Genomic DNA, 18,420 nt, shown 5'->3' with positions numbered 1-18,420 from the left:
AGTATTTTAACTGTCTGATAATAAACCCAAAAGAAATAACGCATTCATTTCATCATTCATCTTAAGCTCCATAGTAGTCATCCGATTAAATATATCTCAAAAATCACTCAAGTGCTTTGTAATAGATTATCTATTTTTTGTACTGTAAAGTTGTAAGCTTTTTAACAAACATAACTTTATTCATACCTATTTTTCTCTCATACAATGCTGTCAATTTTTTTCAAACAATGTGAGCATCTGACTCATAGGCTACATGATGGAATACGCTGATATCAATCCATTTTCTGATTGTAGCCAGCGTCTTTCTACTTAGCTTCTTCTAGCTTTTATCTTTCATATATGCTGGTTTAGTCGAATCACCTAATACTGACTTATACAAATCTTTGCAATATAGATGATCCTCTATCATAAGCTTTCAAATTGAATAATTCGATGCTGTCAATTTTATCATAGAACCTGGATCACCCTCCATGATCTTAAATAGAATTTACTTTTATCCTAAGTTGCTTTATGTATCGATGTCTGAAAATAACCATCGCTCTGATACCACTTATTGCGTCTGAAGCAATAATCACAATAATACAGAAACAATATATAATAATCAATAATAAAAAAATGCAAGAAAAATAAAGCACACCAAAATTTACGTGAAAAATCCTCTAGTGTAAAGGAAAAAAATCACGGACTATCAAAAAAATCTTCACTATCAAATAATAGATATACAAAGTTTTTTTCTAGCTAAAACTAGAGCTAAATAATAACTAGAGAAACAATTAGAGAAATCTCACTAAATAAGTGACTCAACAAATACATCTTAGATTTGTTTCTAGAGAGCTTCAAATCTAATCATCACCGTTCAAAATGTAAAACTTTGAATTATGAACTTCTTGATAAAATTTTAACTCAATGAATCACAGATCGACTTTCGTTCGATTATTTTTTTTTTCTATTTTTTCTGATTTTACTTATTTTTTTTACTTGATTTTTGATATTCTTTTAAAATAAACTCACTTCTTTTTTATTAAATAATTTAGGCTACCTGTAAAATAAAAAATTAAAGCCTCTGATCTTTATTTGATCTAAAATCATTTACGGACTCCATTTTTCTAACAAAAATATCTGCAAGCTCGCTATCCACTTGCAACCTGACAACTGCATCAGTTTCCATTAAAATCCGACACTATTATTTATGAATGATCATGACTTTACGCTCTAGCCCTTTATATAAAATTTATTTTACGTTAGGCAACTGCTGACAAGGGGGCTACCAAGTATTGAAATTGACTGCCAACTGGCTAAACGCTTGCAACTTGACAACTTCATCCAGTTTCCACTAAAAGCTGACACTGTTATCTATGAGTGATCATGACTGGTGACGCTGATACAGAACTGACATGAGAGGTTCGGATCAGCCAAGCAGATTCAAGTGGTGGTTAAGTATGGCAGCAGCAATGGCTAAAACGGAACCTAAGTTGCATTTATACTTATCCTATTTCTTGTTAGCTAACAGCTTAACAAATACCTTAAACCATCCCTGTTTTGAGAATATCTAAAAAATTACCGTTTCCAGTTTCCTCGACTTGTTCAATGTCGTCACTTGTCAGCCTGTTTTGTCTATCGGATGACGCGGAAAAATAGAAAGAAGAAATGTCCTTTCCAAAAACATCTCTATCCTGTGGTATTTAATTGTGAAAATTATCCAGGATCGATGTAAGTGATTAAATTTAAAATGTGGATATAAATTATTTAAGTTTGAATTTTTATAGTTTATTTTGTAAATTTAAAAAATTTTTAAAAAATAAAAGAAATTTATAAACCTTCTCGTGGGTTGTAAAGTTGGAATAGCCTCTCTTACCAAAAAAACAAAAAAATTGTGGCAATTAAAAAGACAGACGAATGTCCTTCATTACTACCCCTATCTTATCAATTTTTCTTCTTTTGTCTTTTTTCTAGTCTAGTTTGTCTAAGCCAAGCCATGACTCCTATTGGGCATCTAAAGAGAGGGCTACTAATTTGGACCCAATTGTTGATGGTCTTGCTTTTCACGTCACTGTCCCAAAATGGTTAAGTATTTCTGTTTACTTTGTCATTAGGCAAAGTCTAGCCCAAAACCTTTATTCGGCTTAAGTTTTTGTCAGAGCTCAGGAATCTTTGCCCAAAAGTCCAAACATACCCCAAAGCCAACCCATTCTAGGGAAATGTCTGACGACAAATTCAAGATCATTCTTGTAAACTTAAAGCCCATTTTTCGATCCTGTGTGGGGGCAACTTGCATGTTACATACATATATATATGTCTGATATGTCAAGTCGACATTTATTTCAGTTTGTACAAATTTACTATTATAGGACAGGACAGGGAAAAGAAGAGCTAATATTATTTAGCAGCAATTTTCTTCCATTGCTAGCCTGTGAACTTCCCGGCAGGTATCCCTTTCTCACCACAAAACATTTTTCCTGTATCCTTATTCTTTATTCTGGACAGGAGAAGCTCTGTAATACGCTGGCATAGTTAGGGGAAAAAACATTGGCCTTACCCCTTCGGACTTTATAAGGGGGAAAAGGATGCCTGATGCAACCTGAAAAACAAAGAAAAGGTGACAGTCTAGCAAGGATCAATGGTTGGTTGGGCAAAAAGATATACTAACAATCAGTGTTTCATGGAGACACAAACCCAAATGAATCTAGCCCCGGTCCACATGCGTTTGGGTGAAGGAAATGGAAGCAACAAGCGGCCAACACCATATATTGATATGGCAAGGAAGTGAAGCAGTAAGCTTAATGGACGGGAATTCAGACCAGAGAGTAGAGCCATCAGTCCATTTGAAAATCTGCCTCCAAGGCTTAAATAGCCTAAGCATGCTTGGCGCATTCCATCAATTTCCGGATCAGACGAGGAATTGCTAATCACCCTGTGCATAACGTGAGCCAATATATTTATCGTGGATGCCATTGGCTGTAGCAAAACGGAAGATTTCATCAAGTTAGGAGGAAAATTTCTACAGTTTTTTATGCAAGAAAACCAAGTAATTTGCATACACCAATTCTCAATTTTGCATATTTTTACAGTTTTACTTATTGGATATATAATATTTCCAATCAACAATGGCAAAAATATGTAATCCAATGATAATAATAGTAATAAACAAGGAAAAATGCTGGTGTAAGCTTGTGGGTGCTTTCCCAGCATCTTGCAAGCATTGTATCAGAAACTTTTCTGGTTTCTTTGGATTTAGAACTAAAACTTAATGTTTAAAGCTGTTTTCAGCTTACCTTCCTGAGGATAAAAAAGGTCTCAAGATACTTGCAAAGGGCAGATGAATCAGATAGATCATGCAGGGGTCTTAGAAGATCCCTTAGCACAACAACATCAGACAGGGCAACAGTCATTCCCCCACCAGTAAAAGAATGCCGCATATTGAATGCATCACCCATCAAAAGTGCACCAGGAGTTGGGTGTGGAGCTGCAGCCATGACTCTATTCGGCATGGTTCTTATGTTATTCCCCTTATCTATTGCAGAGATAAAGGCAGCGTACAATTCCTGAGGAATCTGAAATATTGCCTAATGTACTTAGTCCCCAAAATCAATCAAGTTCATTCATGAATGGCTTACAACAGGTTAGCAAAAGCCATATGAGAAATCCTTAGTTTTTGACCTAAAAAAGAAACAGTTTTCAATGTATATATATACCTGCGGAGCCACCACAGTTTTCAAATAATGGGCCATTTCACCATTGCAAACGGAAGGTAGTTTTTGGCTTGGTACATCTACCAGGCAACGAACTTCAGTGCTACTAATACTATAAAACAGTACAACTGAAGGATTCACCACTATATAATGACCATAATTTGCATATGGAAGATCACAGTTCTCCATTATAAAACCAACACTATGAGAGGGGATATCAACCTGCAATAATTTTTTGTAACTAATTAAAAGCTCATCTTTAAATTAATTAAGCAATGTTACAATCAGAACCAGAGAATACGTTAGCATATAACCTGACAAATTTTGTAGAAGTTTGATCAAGAAATATATTAGTACATTGTTTGATATCATTTGACAAGATTTGGTGAGCATATTATTTTTCACCTTAGGGTTGAAAAGAGAGCGTCGCAAATTTGAGAAACAACCATCGCATACAATTGTGAGAGGAGCAAATGCTGTGAGCTGTTGACCACTCTTAGTTTTGTAGTGTACTCCTTTGATAGTGCCATTTTCTTCGAGCAGAGATGTTACTGTCCCCTGTTCTAGGCTAACGCTGCACGATTATTAAAACGGATAGGAACTGAATATTATTGTACATGAAATTTTGGAAAATGAATTAGGTTCCATCACTTATTGCATCTTAAATTTGAAGTTGCTTTGCAAGTTTTTGGCTACTGAAATGCTAATTAATGTTTACCTTAAAGCAATCATAATTATCTTTTTTCTAAACATACCATTACTTGCTCAGCTCAACGTGTTAATGCTTCATTTGGATGATCAATGAAAAAAAAATTTAGATTCAATTTTAAAATGATACGATGGTAATCGATCATTCAAATAAAACATAACAAGTAAAAGAAAAAATGCAAAATGGTCAAAGCAGCAGGTAAGAATGTGAAGAAAGGAAAGGAAGGGAAACAGTCAAAGTCATTTTAATCCTCTACTATGGTATTTGATAATTTGAAGAAATAGAGAAAGAAGTATACTTGGGAAGAGATGCAGCTTTGTTCCGCATCTTTTGTACAAAACGTCCATTATGAAAGCTTCTTCCACTCACATCTGAGTCAAAAATTTTCAAAGGATAAGGCAACTTTACATACTTTCCATCCTTGTACATGACAAAACCAAATAGCCGCTGAGCATCAATCTTATCCGCACAATCTGCAATGATAAAGATCAACGGTAACAATTGTAGCCAAGGGAAAAGCATCTTTTTTTTTCCATTACTTTGTTGCTTATACATACCTTGAAGACCCAACTCAATCAACTTGAGGTAGCCACCTGGAATTAAAGCTTCACCAACAATTCTGTTGGGCTCGTTTAAGTCTCTTTCAACCACCTGCACTCGACGTCCGTCCTGCAATGCAAACCAAAATATTTTAGTCGATACTCAAGATTCAAGCTTTTAGGTCAAATCGCTTTCTTTATTATTTATACATGATTAAGAAATTAAGCTTATATATATATATATATATATAAAGAAGCATGATGAAGAAATTAAAGAGAAAACAATGCAAAGATACGGACTTTTCCAAGAGTATAAGCAAGAGCAGAACCAGCAACTCCAGCACCAACTATGATAACGTCTGTAGTACTCCCATTCCCAACAACCTTGGCATTTCCTGTTTTGTTTGTACATTTTGGAAAGTGCATAGATAAAGAAGTTCTTGCCTTGTTGAATCCTTTTACTAGAGTGAAAATATAATTGTACAAGAAAAGCAACACAAGTAGAAAGGCAATCAGTCCTCCAACTATGCACTGGCAAGCCATTGAGTAAACAACAATTTGCAAAATATGAAGAGGAATGTAGAGGAAAGCAATTAAATCGATATTTACACCTTTGTTCACAGGGTAGAAGTTCTGTTTGATGTTTTTTCGAAGTTAATTCGTATAAAAAATTTTATTTGTATCCAATTAAATCTTTATTTGGATGAAAAATTAACATCATTAATTTTTTTTATTAATTACGATAAAATTTTATATAATATCAATAAAATAAATAAAAATTTATTACCTGATGCAATTAAATATGCAAAAATTAAATAAAATAAAGTTTTATTCACTTTTTTAATTTTCTTTATCCCTCTTTAGGATCTTTTTAAGAATTCAATTTATTATAATTTAAAAATTGATTAATTAAAATTTATTAGTGACTAGATTTTGTTCATTTAAAGATTTAATTGAATCAAAATAAAAAATAAAAAATTTAATTGATTATAATAAAATATTAAAAATTTAAATGATTATTAAATTGTTGTTAAAAAGTATTTGCATCTTTTAATTTTTTTTCAAAGGATTGCACCTTTACTTTAAGAATTGGTGTCCACAAATTCTTAAAATATTATGAACAATAAATATATGTATACGGGTAATAATTATGTGACATGAAAAATAAAAAATAAAATTTTCATTATTTTAAACTACATTTTGATGAAATCATAACTTTCAATTCTAAATAAGATATTGTAAACACATTACTAAAAAAAAAAAAAAATGAATGATACACAAGGGCAAAAGAAACGTCGGTGCAATTAAACAAAATCTAAGAAGAAACACATGTTAATATCGCATGTTTTACATTTTCTTCTATGGTCGTACAAAGGACCAATCAGTGATGCATATAATTAAATTGTCTTCAAAGCGTGGACAACTCACATCGAAAGTGACAACTCACATCGAAAGTGACAAATTTTTTTTTTTTGGGAAAAGAAAGAAAGGAAAATGATAAAAAGAAAAGAAACGAAACATAGAAGGGAAGAAGGAAAAGAGAATAGAGTTGATGTCGATTGTTTTGTGATAGTAGGGTGATAATTAAATTTGGTGATTTGTGTATTTATATTATGTAAGATATTAAAATTTATGTATTTATGTTGTATTTTATAAAAAAATTAAGTGTTATAATTTAAATTCACACAAAAATAAAAAATATAATTTTTTTAATTTGTTAAATATATATATAATTATTATTATAATTTTAAATCATATTATTTTTGTGTTTTATTTTTGTATATTGTTATTATATTATGTTTTAAGTTATTCGATCTAGATGTGACGACAAAGAGAGCAACAAAGAAAGTTAAAAAGAGAAAAATGATTAGAAGAAATTGTAAATGATAATTTTCTTGAAAATTAGTGGGTGAATAAAAAAGTAAAAATTTTATCAAAAAACCTGATAGAAAATAAAAGATAGACATAAAAAGATATATAACATAAAAAAAATCAAAATCATTTTTTAAAAATATGATTTATTATGAATGTTTGTGTAGATACTTTATTTCATCTCGAATTATCCTCGAATCACAAGTTAGTTTAAATTTGGTTTTGGACTTAACCTTTTTGGAGTTGACTTTATCATTTGAGTATTAGACTTATATTATATTTTGGATTCAATGCAAATCCATTTGTTTTATTGTTTTACTTATTTATTTTTACTCTTATCATTATTCTAAAAATAAATAAAAATGAATAAAAATGGATAAATTAAGTGATAACTTTTTGTGTTTGAAATTTAGAGTATTGGATTAAAATTTTGAAATTCTAGTGTTTTTGAACTCAAAATTCAGATTATAAGAGATAAGATGTTCAGTGTTTTTTAAATTAAAATCCTATCTTCATCATGTTAATTAAATGGTTGTTCAGAATACTAAAGGAAAAAAAGGAGAATGGAAAAATACAAAGAAAAATACAAAACAAAACCCAGAGAAATTATAGTAAAAAAATATAGAGAAAATCCCAACAATTACTAGTAACTCCATCACCATTTTTGTTCTTTTTTTCACCATATCGCCACCGTTATCACAAGCATCACACTAGTCCTTAATCTATCTCAGCACCATTAAATAGTTCATCTTTAGCCATAACCACTAAGCCATCCATCGTGCATAGTTGTCATTTTTAGTCACAACCTTTAACAATTATAATCCACAACCCACATTCTTCAACAATCAAACAGAAAAAAAATCTAGTAGAAAACACAGGGAAAAAGAAAGCCACTAACAAAAAATCTATCACCACTAAACTACCTAATCCTACGAATCACTAAACTGTCTAATTCTACCACCACTGAAGTTATTGTGATCGGTAGCCCAATCACTCGCTACCAAAAATCAATCACCTAAGACCCAAAACTCAAAATACCCAAAACTTAATAGACAATCGACTATCAATCTAAGATTAGTCATAATAAGCAGCAAAGAAGGCAGTAGTGGTCATGACTCATGTCAGTGGAACGACGATAATCAAAAAGTAAGATTTTAGGTGCAGGATTCTATTATGACTCACATTGGCATAACGATTATAATCAAAGAGTAGGGTTGTAAGTGCAGGATTCTTGACTGAAATTTTAAGGTTGAAGAAAAAAAAATCAAAAAACAAAAAGAAAGGTGGTAGTGGTGACCTACGACGGTGACAGTATAGGTGATGTGTCAAAATATAGAAAAATTCATCGATCTTTTTAAAGCTTGAGTCTCTTAGTTAATTTTGTAGAAAGAAAGACATAAAAAGGAAATTGTGGAAGAAAATAAATAAGAAAACCTTGAAGGGTTAATGTTTTCTCAAACGTAGCATTTTGGATTATCAAAAAAAGATGGAGTCGCTAGTTGTTCCAATTTTATGCCAAATTGAGCCAAATTTCTAATTAAACCGAGTCGATCCATTCTTTTATTTTTTTTCTATTATTTTGCTCATTTATTTAATATCTATATATTTTTGAATGAATTTTCTTCAAAAATAAAGATAATTTCAAAAATAAAGAAAAGACAAATTATTAAAAACAAAAAATAACTTCAATAATAAAAAAAGTTTTAAGAAAAAGTTGAAAATATCAATTTTTTTTAGAAAATAATTTTTTAAAAAAATGTATTTAACAAGAAATATTTTTAAGAAAAAGTTGAAAGTATTAATTTTTCTTAAATAAAAAAAATAAAAATAAGGTTTTAAGGAAAAGTTATGAGTATCAATTTTTCTTAAATAAAAATCCTCCCAATTTTAAAAAATGTATTTAGGAAAAAAGTTGAAAATATCAATTTTTCCTCAAATAAAGGCATTAATTTAAAAAAATAAAATAAGGAAAGAAATCTTAGAAAAAAGTTAAACTATTAATTTTTTCTTAAATTTTTTTTAAATGTTAAATAATCCAACGATGGAGTGTCTACAAGAGAAACAATAGTTTTCTTGTATACTCTTGAAGCGAGAGAATTTTCTTAATTTTTTGTCAAAAATATTGGATTAAATTAAGAATAATTTTTAATAATTAATTATCTGGTAAGATTTTTAAAGCTTAATGGATAATATGAAATCAAATTGGTACTATCATTCGATAGGCGTTGTGAGGGTGCTATAACCTTCTTCACACGTAACCATATTTTCGAATCTAGTTCTGATTTCGTAGACATTGAATCTACCTTTTAAAGATACCTAAGTTAAACTTAAAATTTTTCTTTAAAATGGAACAGATTCAGTTAGATGACCAATTACACATAAATAAAAAAGATTAGTTATGACTTTTTAAATCAATGCTAGTGATAGGTCTACGGATCTAAAAGTTATGATAGTTTGACGACTCCATTTGGGATACGTTGAGAGTCAGACCAGCAAATAAATTTATGTTATCCAAAAGCCTAATAAAATTAATTTTTTTTAGATTTTTATTTATTTATTTTGCTTATTATATCATTTATATGCATGTGTATAACATAAACTCTATACCTGAGCTCCGTCTCTTTAGAAAAGAGTAAAGTACCTATGTTTTTGTGAGGTTTTAATGCCTCCACAGTGATTAACAAAATACTCATGCTCAAATTAAACCCTTTCTACTTGTAGCTTATCGGGCGAAGATCGAGATACCTCACAAGTCTGTGATGAATAAGGATGTGAGAAACAATTTTGGTACCTTTAGATTATCAACCTTAAACGACATATAGTGATCATAAAGAACCTAACCTGTAGCTAGAGCCTTACCTTTCTCTTTGTAGAAAAAATCCAACTGTTAACTTACATTTTTGCAATGATTGATTTTCCTTGTGTGAAAATTAATTGTTTGTACATATAATGTTACATGAACTATCATTTTGAAGTGTATAATAAAATGTATGTTAGTTAAATTTTTTCTTTCATATTTTTTTTTAGCAAGATAGCATTAGGCTATATATATATTTTTGCATTCATTTTACATGTGTGGACTTGAAATCTTGGTGGTTCTATATTAAGATGATTTTTATTATCCTTCCTTCATGGCATGAGCATGTAGTAATGCAAGTATCTTAATTGGTGATGATCAAAGTTTCAAGGATAGCTCGATCATCAAAAACTCTCATTCAATCTACCCGTTATTCATACAATACTCGATCACAAACAAGGTAAATGAAACAAGAATAAAATAGTCGTATAGATAAGATTGAAAAAGCTCAAGAAGAGTTAAAAAGTAAGTTGGCAAAAATGATGGAGATGTTAAAGAGGTTAGACAAAGTCAAGGTAATAGAAGAAACCACCAATTTAAATGAGAAACAAGATATTGTGGATCTTCTACACCTTTCTGGGTTTGACCCAAATCAAGGCCAATCCTCTAAAGATGCACAAGCCCTACAAATGTCATTTTTTGGGATATATGTTTACACATATCTTGAAGTGCCATTTCATAACTACACTAACCCTATAGTTGAGGCAAAAGCATACGATCCATTTAAAGTTTTTTTATTTTAATGACCTTAAAGAGAATGAAAGGTTGAAGATAAACACTTTTAAGGTGATGGAGGATTCGAGCACACAATAAATGAACCTTTTAGAAGAAAGAGTGTGAGCTATCGAAATAATGGATTATTTTGGCTCTATAAATGTAGCTGAACTCTATTTAGTCCTGGATGTGATCATTCCTCCAAAATTTAAAGTCATTGAGCTTGAAAAATATGATGAAACAAGATGCTTGATAACTCATGTTACCATGTGTTATCATAAAATGGTTGTCCATGATCAAAATGAAAAGCTATTGATGTATATATTCCAAGATAGCCTTATTGGTTCAGTTGTGAGGTGGTACGTCAAGTTAAACAGAGCTCACATATATTCTTTGGATAGGTTGGTAAATGTGTTCATTACTTGATGCTGACACATTATAGACTTAGCTACAAATCATCTATATTTACAAAGTATGAAAAAAAAAATTTTTGAAAGCTTTAAGGAATATGCACAAAAAGTGAAGAGATATAGCTACTCAAGTTCAACCACCTCTTACTAAAAAAGAAATAACTATTTTATTTGCAAATACTTTGAAATCTCCATATATGAAAAAATGATTAAGAATGCCATTAAGAGTTTTATCGATATGGTGATTTTTAAAAAAATGATAGAAAACACTGTTAAAAGTGGCAAGCTTGAAGAATGAGAGACCTCTAGTACAAAGAATGGTAGGATGTCTAAAAGAAAAGAAAGTAAAACTCAAGTTGTGAGTTTTGAAGGATAATAGTTTAAAAGTTATGCCCCATATCTATAGCTAGTATATCCTACCTATTATCTAACCATTAATCATGCATAGTCTCTTACCATCATGTTTCACAACTAGCTTACCGACCAATTGTTTAAATACCCATATATGGGTTTAGTCATATCACTACACTAGTTTTAAGGTTTAACAACCAAACAAATGATTTAAAGAGACCTTGGAACAACTAAAAAAGAGCCTACATTGATCCTATCCCCATGACTTATACTGAGTTATTCTCAAAACTGATCAAGAATGACTTAATATCTTCAGTTATTCTAAAATCATGAAAGCTAACCTATCTCAAATAGTATGATGCTAATGCTATATGTGATTACTATAATAGAAATGTAGGTTATTCTATAAAAACTTGCCATACTTTCAAGTACAAAGTGCAAAGTTTAATTTGAAAAGGCTTGGTAAACTTTGACAAATTAGAAAAATCAAATGTCAATAAAATCCCTTCACCTGATCACACGAAGGCATAATTTTGAGAAGGATAAGAATGTTTAAGTTGGTTGAAAGTTGCTTGTCATTTTAGGATTTCTTTTACAATAATGCTAGATTTTTTATGTAATAAAATTTCATTTTTATCATTTTAATAAAAGACAAGTTGATGCATTTCATTACAATTTCTCTATCATCCAAACCATTATTCTATGCTTTGTTATTTTCTATATCCTTTTATTCCTATTCTCAAATGTCAAATGATGAATGTTTAGACAGTGATAAACAATAATTATGGGATTGAATTTTAAAAATTCATTCATATTGATCTGTGGAGACTATTTAAGCAAAATAAGTAATCTGTGAATAGATATCATTCATTGAAAAATGAACATGCCTTAGAAACATCTATCAGTCTATCTTTATTCAAAACATGGTCTTCAAACAAAGCATTCATATTTAAGATAAAAAAAAATGATCATCTTTCTTTTACCATTCATAAAAATAAAATCTTCCATTGCTACCCCTTTTAGGCCTGTTATAATTTTTTTTAAGAACTCCAACCAATGATCACTCTTTACATTAAGGGCAAATTTTGAGAAGAAACCTACTTGAAAAGAAAAAAAAGCAATAAATCATAAAAGGTCTTAAAGATGGAAAATGACAAAAAAAAAAGAACCCTTTATCCAAAAAAAAAATGAATCCCACAAATGACCTTAGGCAAAATAATAAAAATACTTCTATAAGGAATATGATAAAATGAAAAGAAAAAAAAATGTGAAAATGATGTGGAATGGGGCAAAGTGCCAAGTTGTTTATATGATGAGAAATGATTCTTTAGTTTAAACCCTTTAAACATATGTTTTGAGCCTATTTTATCATTTTTTTTGTGACCCCTCACTATAGCTTACATTACAACCTTTAAAAGTTTATTTTGATCGAATATAAATGCACGAATTGAATGATCATATATTAAGTTAAGGCATACTTGTAACGGAGCGATGGAATCATGATCTATTCTCGTGTTTTAGAGGTTAGTGTGTGGGAGATATCAATAATGAATGAAGTGAAAAAAATGAAAAATAAAAAAAGTGAGAAAATGTGAAAAAAAATAAAAAAATAAAAAATAAAAAGAATACTTAAATTGAAAACCCAAAAAGGTAATTTGGGTAGAAAAATATTTGAATTGAAAGCGAGAAAAATAGTTAAATATATGAAAGATCAATGTCATATGAAGATCCTCCAAAACTGAGGCAAAATTTAATGAGCTTAAAATAATTTTGAAAGTTAATGGAATGAGTTTTTGAAAAAGAATCCTGGATTAATATTAAAAATTACTGAATATTCATTGTTTCGACATTGTTATACTATTCAAATCTTTATCCTAGTTATATTATTTGAATTTGTTCCTTTACCTATTTGTTTTTGTATCAGGCTTATTTTTGTATTGATTATCTTTTTTCTCAAATCACCTTGTTCTCTTTCACTTTTTCATCCCTAGAGTAAATCGAAAAAATATATGATTGTATTGTATTGTCATGAATTGAAATAATAATAAATGAATGACAATATCTATGAAAGATTCATGCATTCATTTGATAAGAAATTTAGGATAATAAGGGTAAAAAAAAATGAAAAAGATGAAAAGAGCCTAAGAAAATGATTTGAAAAGGCAAATGTGGTATCTAAGTGATGAATATGGTGATGGATCAACCAATATAATATATAAGTTGTGACCAAATATCGAAAATAACATGGATCAGTTGATGAAATTAGTGAATTGATTTTGAAATTATTAGTGCTGAGAAATTAAAAAGGAAATGTGAGCTGGTAGAATTTTAAGAATCTTATTACCACAATCAATTAGAATTTCATGGTATTGATTCTAATAACATCTTCATTACATTGTTGTTTGAATAATACATGTACATAATTCTATTAATGTTTGAATCTTTGTTTTGATGATTGAATTTGCATCATGGTTTGGATATGCATTTGCATCATGCAATGAACATTTGAATCATAGTTTAGAGTATGGCATCTACATTATTGTGAGAATTTGAGTTGTTACATTTGCATCATTGAAAAAACATTTGCATCATTATCATACAAAATTTTGACTTTGGTAGGAGAATTTTGAACTTTTGAATCCTCGAATGAAGAAAAATTTTTCATGATGAGATTTTTTTTTACATGGAAAACATTCCAAATTTTAAAGTTGTGAAGCCTTTTGAAGAAGCATTTTCAATATTAAGGATGATTTGTAAGACCTCAAAGCATAATTTCTAAGAATTTTCAAACGAGAATCTTTGAATTTTAAATGAGAATTAAAAATTTTTTTTCTATGAGTCCTCAAAGTTTTTGAATTAGAATCTTTAAAATTTTGGATGAAACCCTAAACTTTTTTAAGGAGAACCTTTGAAATATTGAATGTAAAACACTAAAGTTTTTTGAATGAGAATCTTTAAAATTTTGGTTGTGAATCCCTAGACGTTTTTCAAATGCAAATCTTTGAATTTTGTGAATCTTCAATTCTTGTGAATCAAAAAATTTTACAAATATAAGTTTTTACGAATATTTAATTCTTGCAAAATTTTAAGTTTTTGCAAATTTTAATTCTAGTGAATTTTCAAAATCTTGCATATTTTAAATTTTTGTGAATCTAAAAAATTTTGAAAATCTAAAGTCTTACGAACCTGAAATTTTTATGAATCTAAAAGGATAAAAATCTGAAAATTTTGAGAATCTGAAAATCATGCGAACCTTTGAAATATTGCAAACCTTCTATTATTGCGAATCTGAGTTTTTGCGAATGTTTAAGTTTCACAAAACTTAAATTCTTGCGAATCTGAAAATTCTTGCAAAGTTGAAAATTTTATAAATTTGAAATTTTTGTGAATCTTTAATTCTTGTGAATCTTCAATTATTACAAATCTGTGTTCTTGCGAATATGAAATTTTTGTGAATCTTTGAATTGTGAACATTTGAATTTTAAATTTGTGATTTTTTAAACTCAAATTGTGAATCTTTGAGTTTCAACTTGTATTGTGAATTTTCGATTATAAAATTTTTGAACGCTTCAAATCATGAACCTTTAAAGTTTCAAAATTTCATAATTGTTGGAAGTCAGAGTTGGACATTTTTTATGTCTATATTTTTACATAATTTTTGTTTCATAGAAAATATGTAAAAAAGGGTAGTTATAGACACCTTATTTCATATCAAATTATTATTGAATCTTGAGTTAGTTTAAATTGAACTTTGGACTTTACCTTTTTGGATTTGGCTTTATCATTTGAGTATTAGATTCAAATTATATTTTGGACTCAATGCAAGTCCATTTGGTTTATTGTTTTACTTGTTTATTTTTACTTTTATCATTATTCTGAAAATAAATAAAAAAGAATAAAAAGGGATAAATCAAGTGATAACGTTATTTGTTTGAAATTTGGAGTATTGGATTAAATTTTTGAAATCTAATGTTTTTGAACTCAAAATTCAGAGTATAGGAGATAACATGTTTAATTTTTTTATTTTTTTTGAATTGAAATCCTATCTTCATCATATTATTTAAACGGTTGTTTAGAATACCGAAAGGAAAAAAAATGAAAAAATACATAGAAAATACAAAAAAAAAACCTAAAGAAATTATAGTAAAAAAATACAAAGAAAATCTCAACAATTACTAGTAGCTCTATCACCATTTTCATTCTTTTTCCACCATACTGCCATCATTATCACAAGCATCACATGAGTTTTTAATCTATCACAGCACCGCTAAATAGTTCATCTTTAGCCACAGCAACTAAGCTTTCCACCATGCATGGTTCTCATTCCCAGTCACAACCTTTAATAGTCACAATCTACAACCCACATTCTCTAACAATCAAACAGAAAAAAAATTACAAAAAAGAATCTAGCAAAAAACATAAGGAAAAAGAAAGCCACTGGCTAAAAATCCATCATTACCAAACTATCTAATCCTACGACCTACCAAACTACCTAATCTTACAACCACTGAAGTTGTCATGATCGATAGCCTAATCACCCACTACCAAAAATAATTAGCTAAGACCCAAAACTCGGAATATTCGAAACTTAATAGACAACCCACCATCAACCTAAGATCAGTCATAATAAGTAGCAAAAAAGGTAATGGTGGTCGTAACTCTTATGATGGAGCGATGGTGATAAAAAAGTAGGGTTTCAGATGCAAGATTTTGTTGTGACTCATATTGGCAGAACGACGACAATGAAAGAGTAAGATTTCAAGTGCAAATTCTTGACTGAAATTTTGAGGTTAAAAAAAAAAAAGCAAAAAATAAAAAAGAGGATGGTAGTGGCAACCTACGACGGTGACAATATCGGTGATGTGCCAAAATCTCGAAAAATCTATCAATCTTTTTAAAGCTTGAGTCTTTTGGTTAATTTGTCGAAAGAAAGAGATAAAAAGTAAATTGTCGAAGAAAATAAATAAAAAAAGCTTTAAGGGTTAATGTTTTCCCAAACGCAACATTTTGGATTACCAGAAAAAGATAAAGTCACCAGTTGTTCTAATCTTGCCCCAAGTTGAGCCGAATTTTTAATTAAATTGAGTCGATCCATTCTTTTGGGTATTTTTTTCTTTCTATTATTTTGCTCATTTATTTAATATCTATATATTTTTGAATGAATTTTCTTTAAGAATAAACATAATTTCAAAAATAAAGAAAAGTTAAATTATTAAAAACAAAAAATAACTTCAATAATAAAAAAACAATGGTTTTAAGAAAAAGTTGAAAAGTATCAATTTTTCTTAGAAAATAAATTTTTTTCTTTTTTCAAAAAATGTATTTAGTAAGAAACGTTTTTAAGGAAAAGTTAAAAGTATTAATTTTTCTTAGAAAATAATTTTTTTTTTCAAAAATGTATTTACCAAGAAATATTTTTAAGAAAAAGTTGAAAGTATCAATTTTTTTTGGAAAATAATTTTTTTTCAAAAAATATTTTTAACAAGATGCGTTTTTAAAGAAAAGTTAAAAATATCAATTTTCTTAAATAAAAAAATAGGGTTTTAAAGAAAAGTTGTAAGTATTAATTTTTTTTAAAATAAAAATCCTCTTAATTTTAAAAATTGTATTTGAAGAAAAAGTTGAAAGTATAAATTTTTCCTTAAATAAAGGCATTAAATTTTTTTTTTAAAAAAAGGAAAGAAATCTTAAGAAAAAATTAAAGTATTAATTTTTTTGTAAAATTTTTTTAAATATTAAATAATCTGACGATGGAGTCTTTAAAAAAAAAACAATATTTTTCTTATATACTCTTGAGGTGAGAGAATTTTTTTATTTTTTTACCAAAAATATTGGAGTAAATTAAGAATAATTTTCAATAATTAATGATCTGGTAAGATTTTTAAGGCGTAATGAATAACATAAATTAAACTGGTACCATCATTTGATGGACGTTATAGGTGTACTATAACTTTTTTCAAATTTAACCATACTTCTGGATCTAATTCTAGTTTGTAGATATTGAATCTATTTTTTAAAGATACTTAAGTCAAACTTATGATTTTTTTAAAAAATGAAACAGATTCAATTAGATACCCAATCGTACCTAAATAAAAAAATTGGTGATGACTCTATAAGTTAATGTCTAGCGATAGATCCACGAATCTAAACATTATGAAAGTCCAAACAACTATATAAATCCAACAAATATTTTTCTTGAAAAAATTATTTCTTATTTTTATTTATTTTGGATTGGGATCATGTCGTTAATAATTTTTTATTTATAATAAAATATTTAATAGAATATCTAAATTTTAAAAATCTATAATATATAATTTGAACTATAAATCATTAATTAATATAGTATTTAAAAATTTTTTTTATTAATCACATGTTATCATCTAGAACTAACCACCTTAGAGGAAGACCATATTAATTAACAAATTTATAATTTAGATATTACATTAAAACTTTTTAAAATTTAAATATTATATTGAATAATTTACTATAATTCAAGGACTAAGATGATATTAATTCTTTTTGATTAGTTGATGATTTTTTAACAGGAAAAGGAATTCCAAATAGATCACATTTAATGCTATACACATCCTAAATTCAAAATTTATTTTTCTATTTTTACTAAATATATCCTACTCTTCACTTCTATTTTTCATTCTTATCCTTTTTTTTTTCTTTTTTTTCTTCACTTTCTAAACTTGAGTTTCTTAAAAATGAATATCTGAAAAGTTTTGAGTTTTCTTAAAAATGGATATTCGAGAAAATATAAGGCTTCTCAGATCTCTATATCCGATAAGCTTAAAGTTCTTGGTTTTTTTGACAAGACCAATCAGTCAATAGGGATCTCTAATCTTTCGACAACTAAGCATTATTCATTCAATAATGTTTATAACATTTTTGTAATTCTGATAGATGTGCATCTGAGAAGAATTGCAAATGTGAAAAGGCATTTGTGTAAATTGGCTGCTGCACCATATGTAATGGAGGTGACTACCTCATTGCATATGGTGTAATAGCCACTTGCACCGCTTTTCACAATTAGTGATTTTTTTCAAATGCATATTTGTTAAAATTGATAAAATGTTTCAAATGTTATTCATCAGATAGTATCTGATCGAAAAATTAAAGGTTTCTACTATCATATTTACACATCCCATACGTTAGAGTTTGAACACCCTACGCTAACAATGTCAACAACAAATTAACAAATTCAACAATATCCAATCTTTCGACCACCAATCCTTATTGTCGAATTTGCTAATTTATTGACATTATTTTTCAA

General features: G+C 28.6%; 1 protein-coding gene across 1 annotated transcript; it reads right to left on the bottom strand.

Annotated features, from left to right (window-relative positions):
• Positions 1 to 2,203: 2,203 nt before the first annotated feature.
• Positions 2,204 to 5,593, bottom strand: LOC111282914 (squalene monooxygenase SE1-like). The gene is made up of 8 exons (XM_022871204.2): positions 5,238 to 5,593; positions 4,956 to 5,067; positions 4,697 to 4,871; positions 4,095 to 4,263; positions 3,693 to 3,911; positions 3,273 to 3,551; positions 2,674 to 2,955; positions 2,204 to 2,578 (listed from the first exon to the last, which is right to left on the bottom strand). Exons 1-8 carry the CDS (start codon positions 5,478 to 5,480, stop codon positions 2,465 to 2,467), a joined length of 1,593 nt encoding a protein of 530 aa, XP_022726939.2. The 5' UTR covers positions 5,481 to 5,593; the 3' UTR covers positions 2,204 to 2,464.
• Between the last annotated feature and the right edge of the window lie 12,827 nt (positions 5,594 to 18,420).

Source organism: Durio zibethinus, chromosome 5 (assembly GCF_047325235.1).
Source record: "Durio zibethinus cultivar Kanyao isolate XHJ-2024 chromosome 5, ASM4732523v1, whole genome shotgun sequence".
Taxonomy (NCBI): domain Eukaryota; kingdom Viridiplantae; phylum Streptophyta; class Magnoliopsida; order Malvales; family Malvaceae; genus Durio; species Durio zibethinus.
The sequence above is the reverse complement of the archived record's forward strand: the minus strand, read 5'-3'. Positions and strand labels throughout refer to the sequence as shown.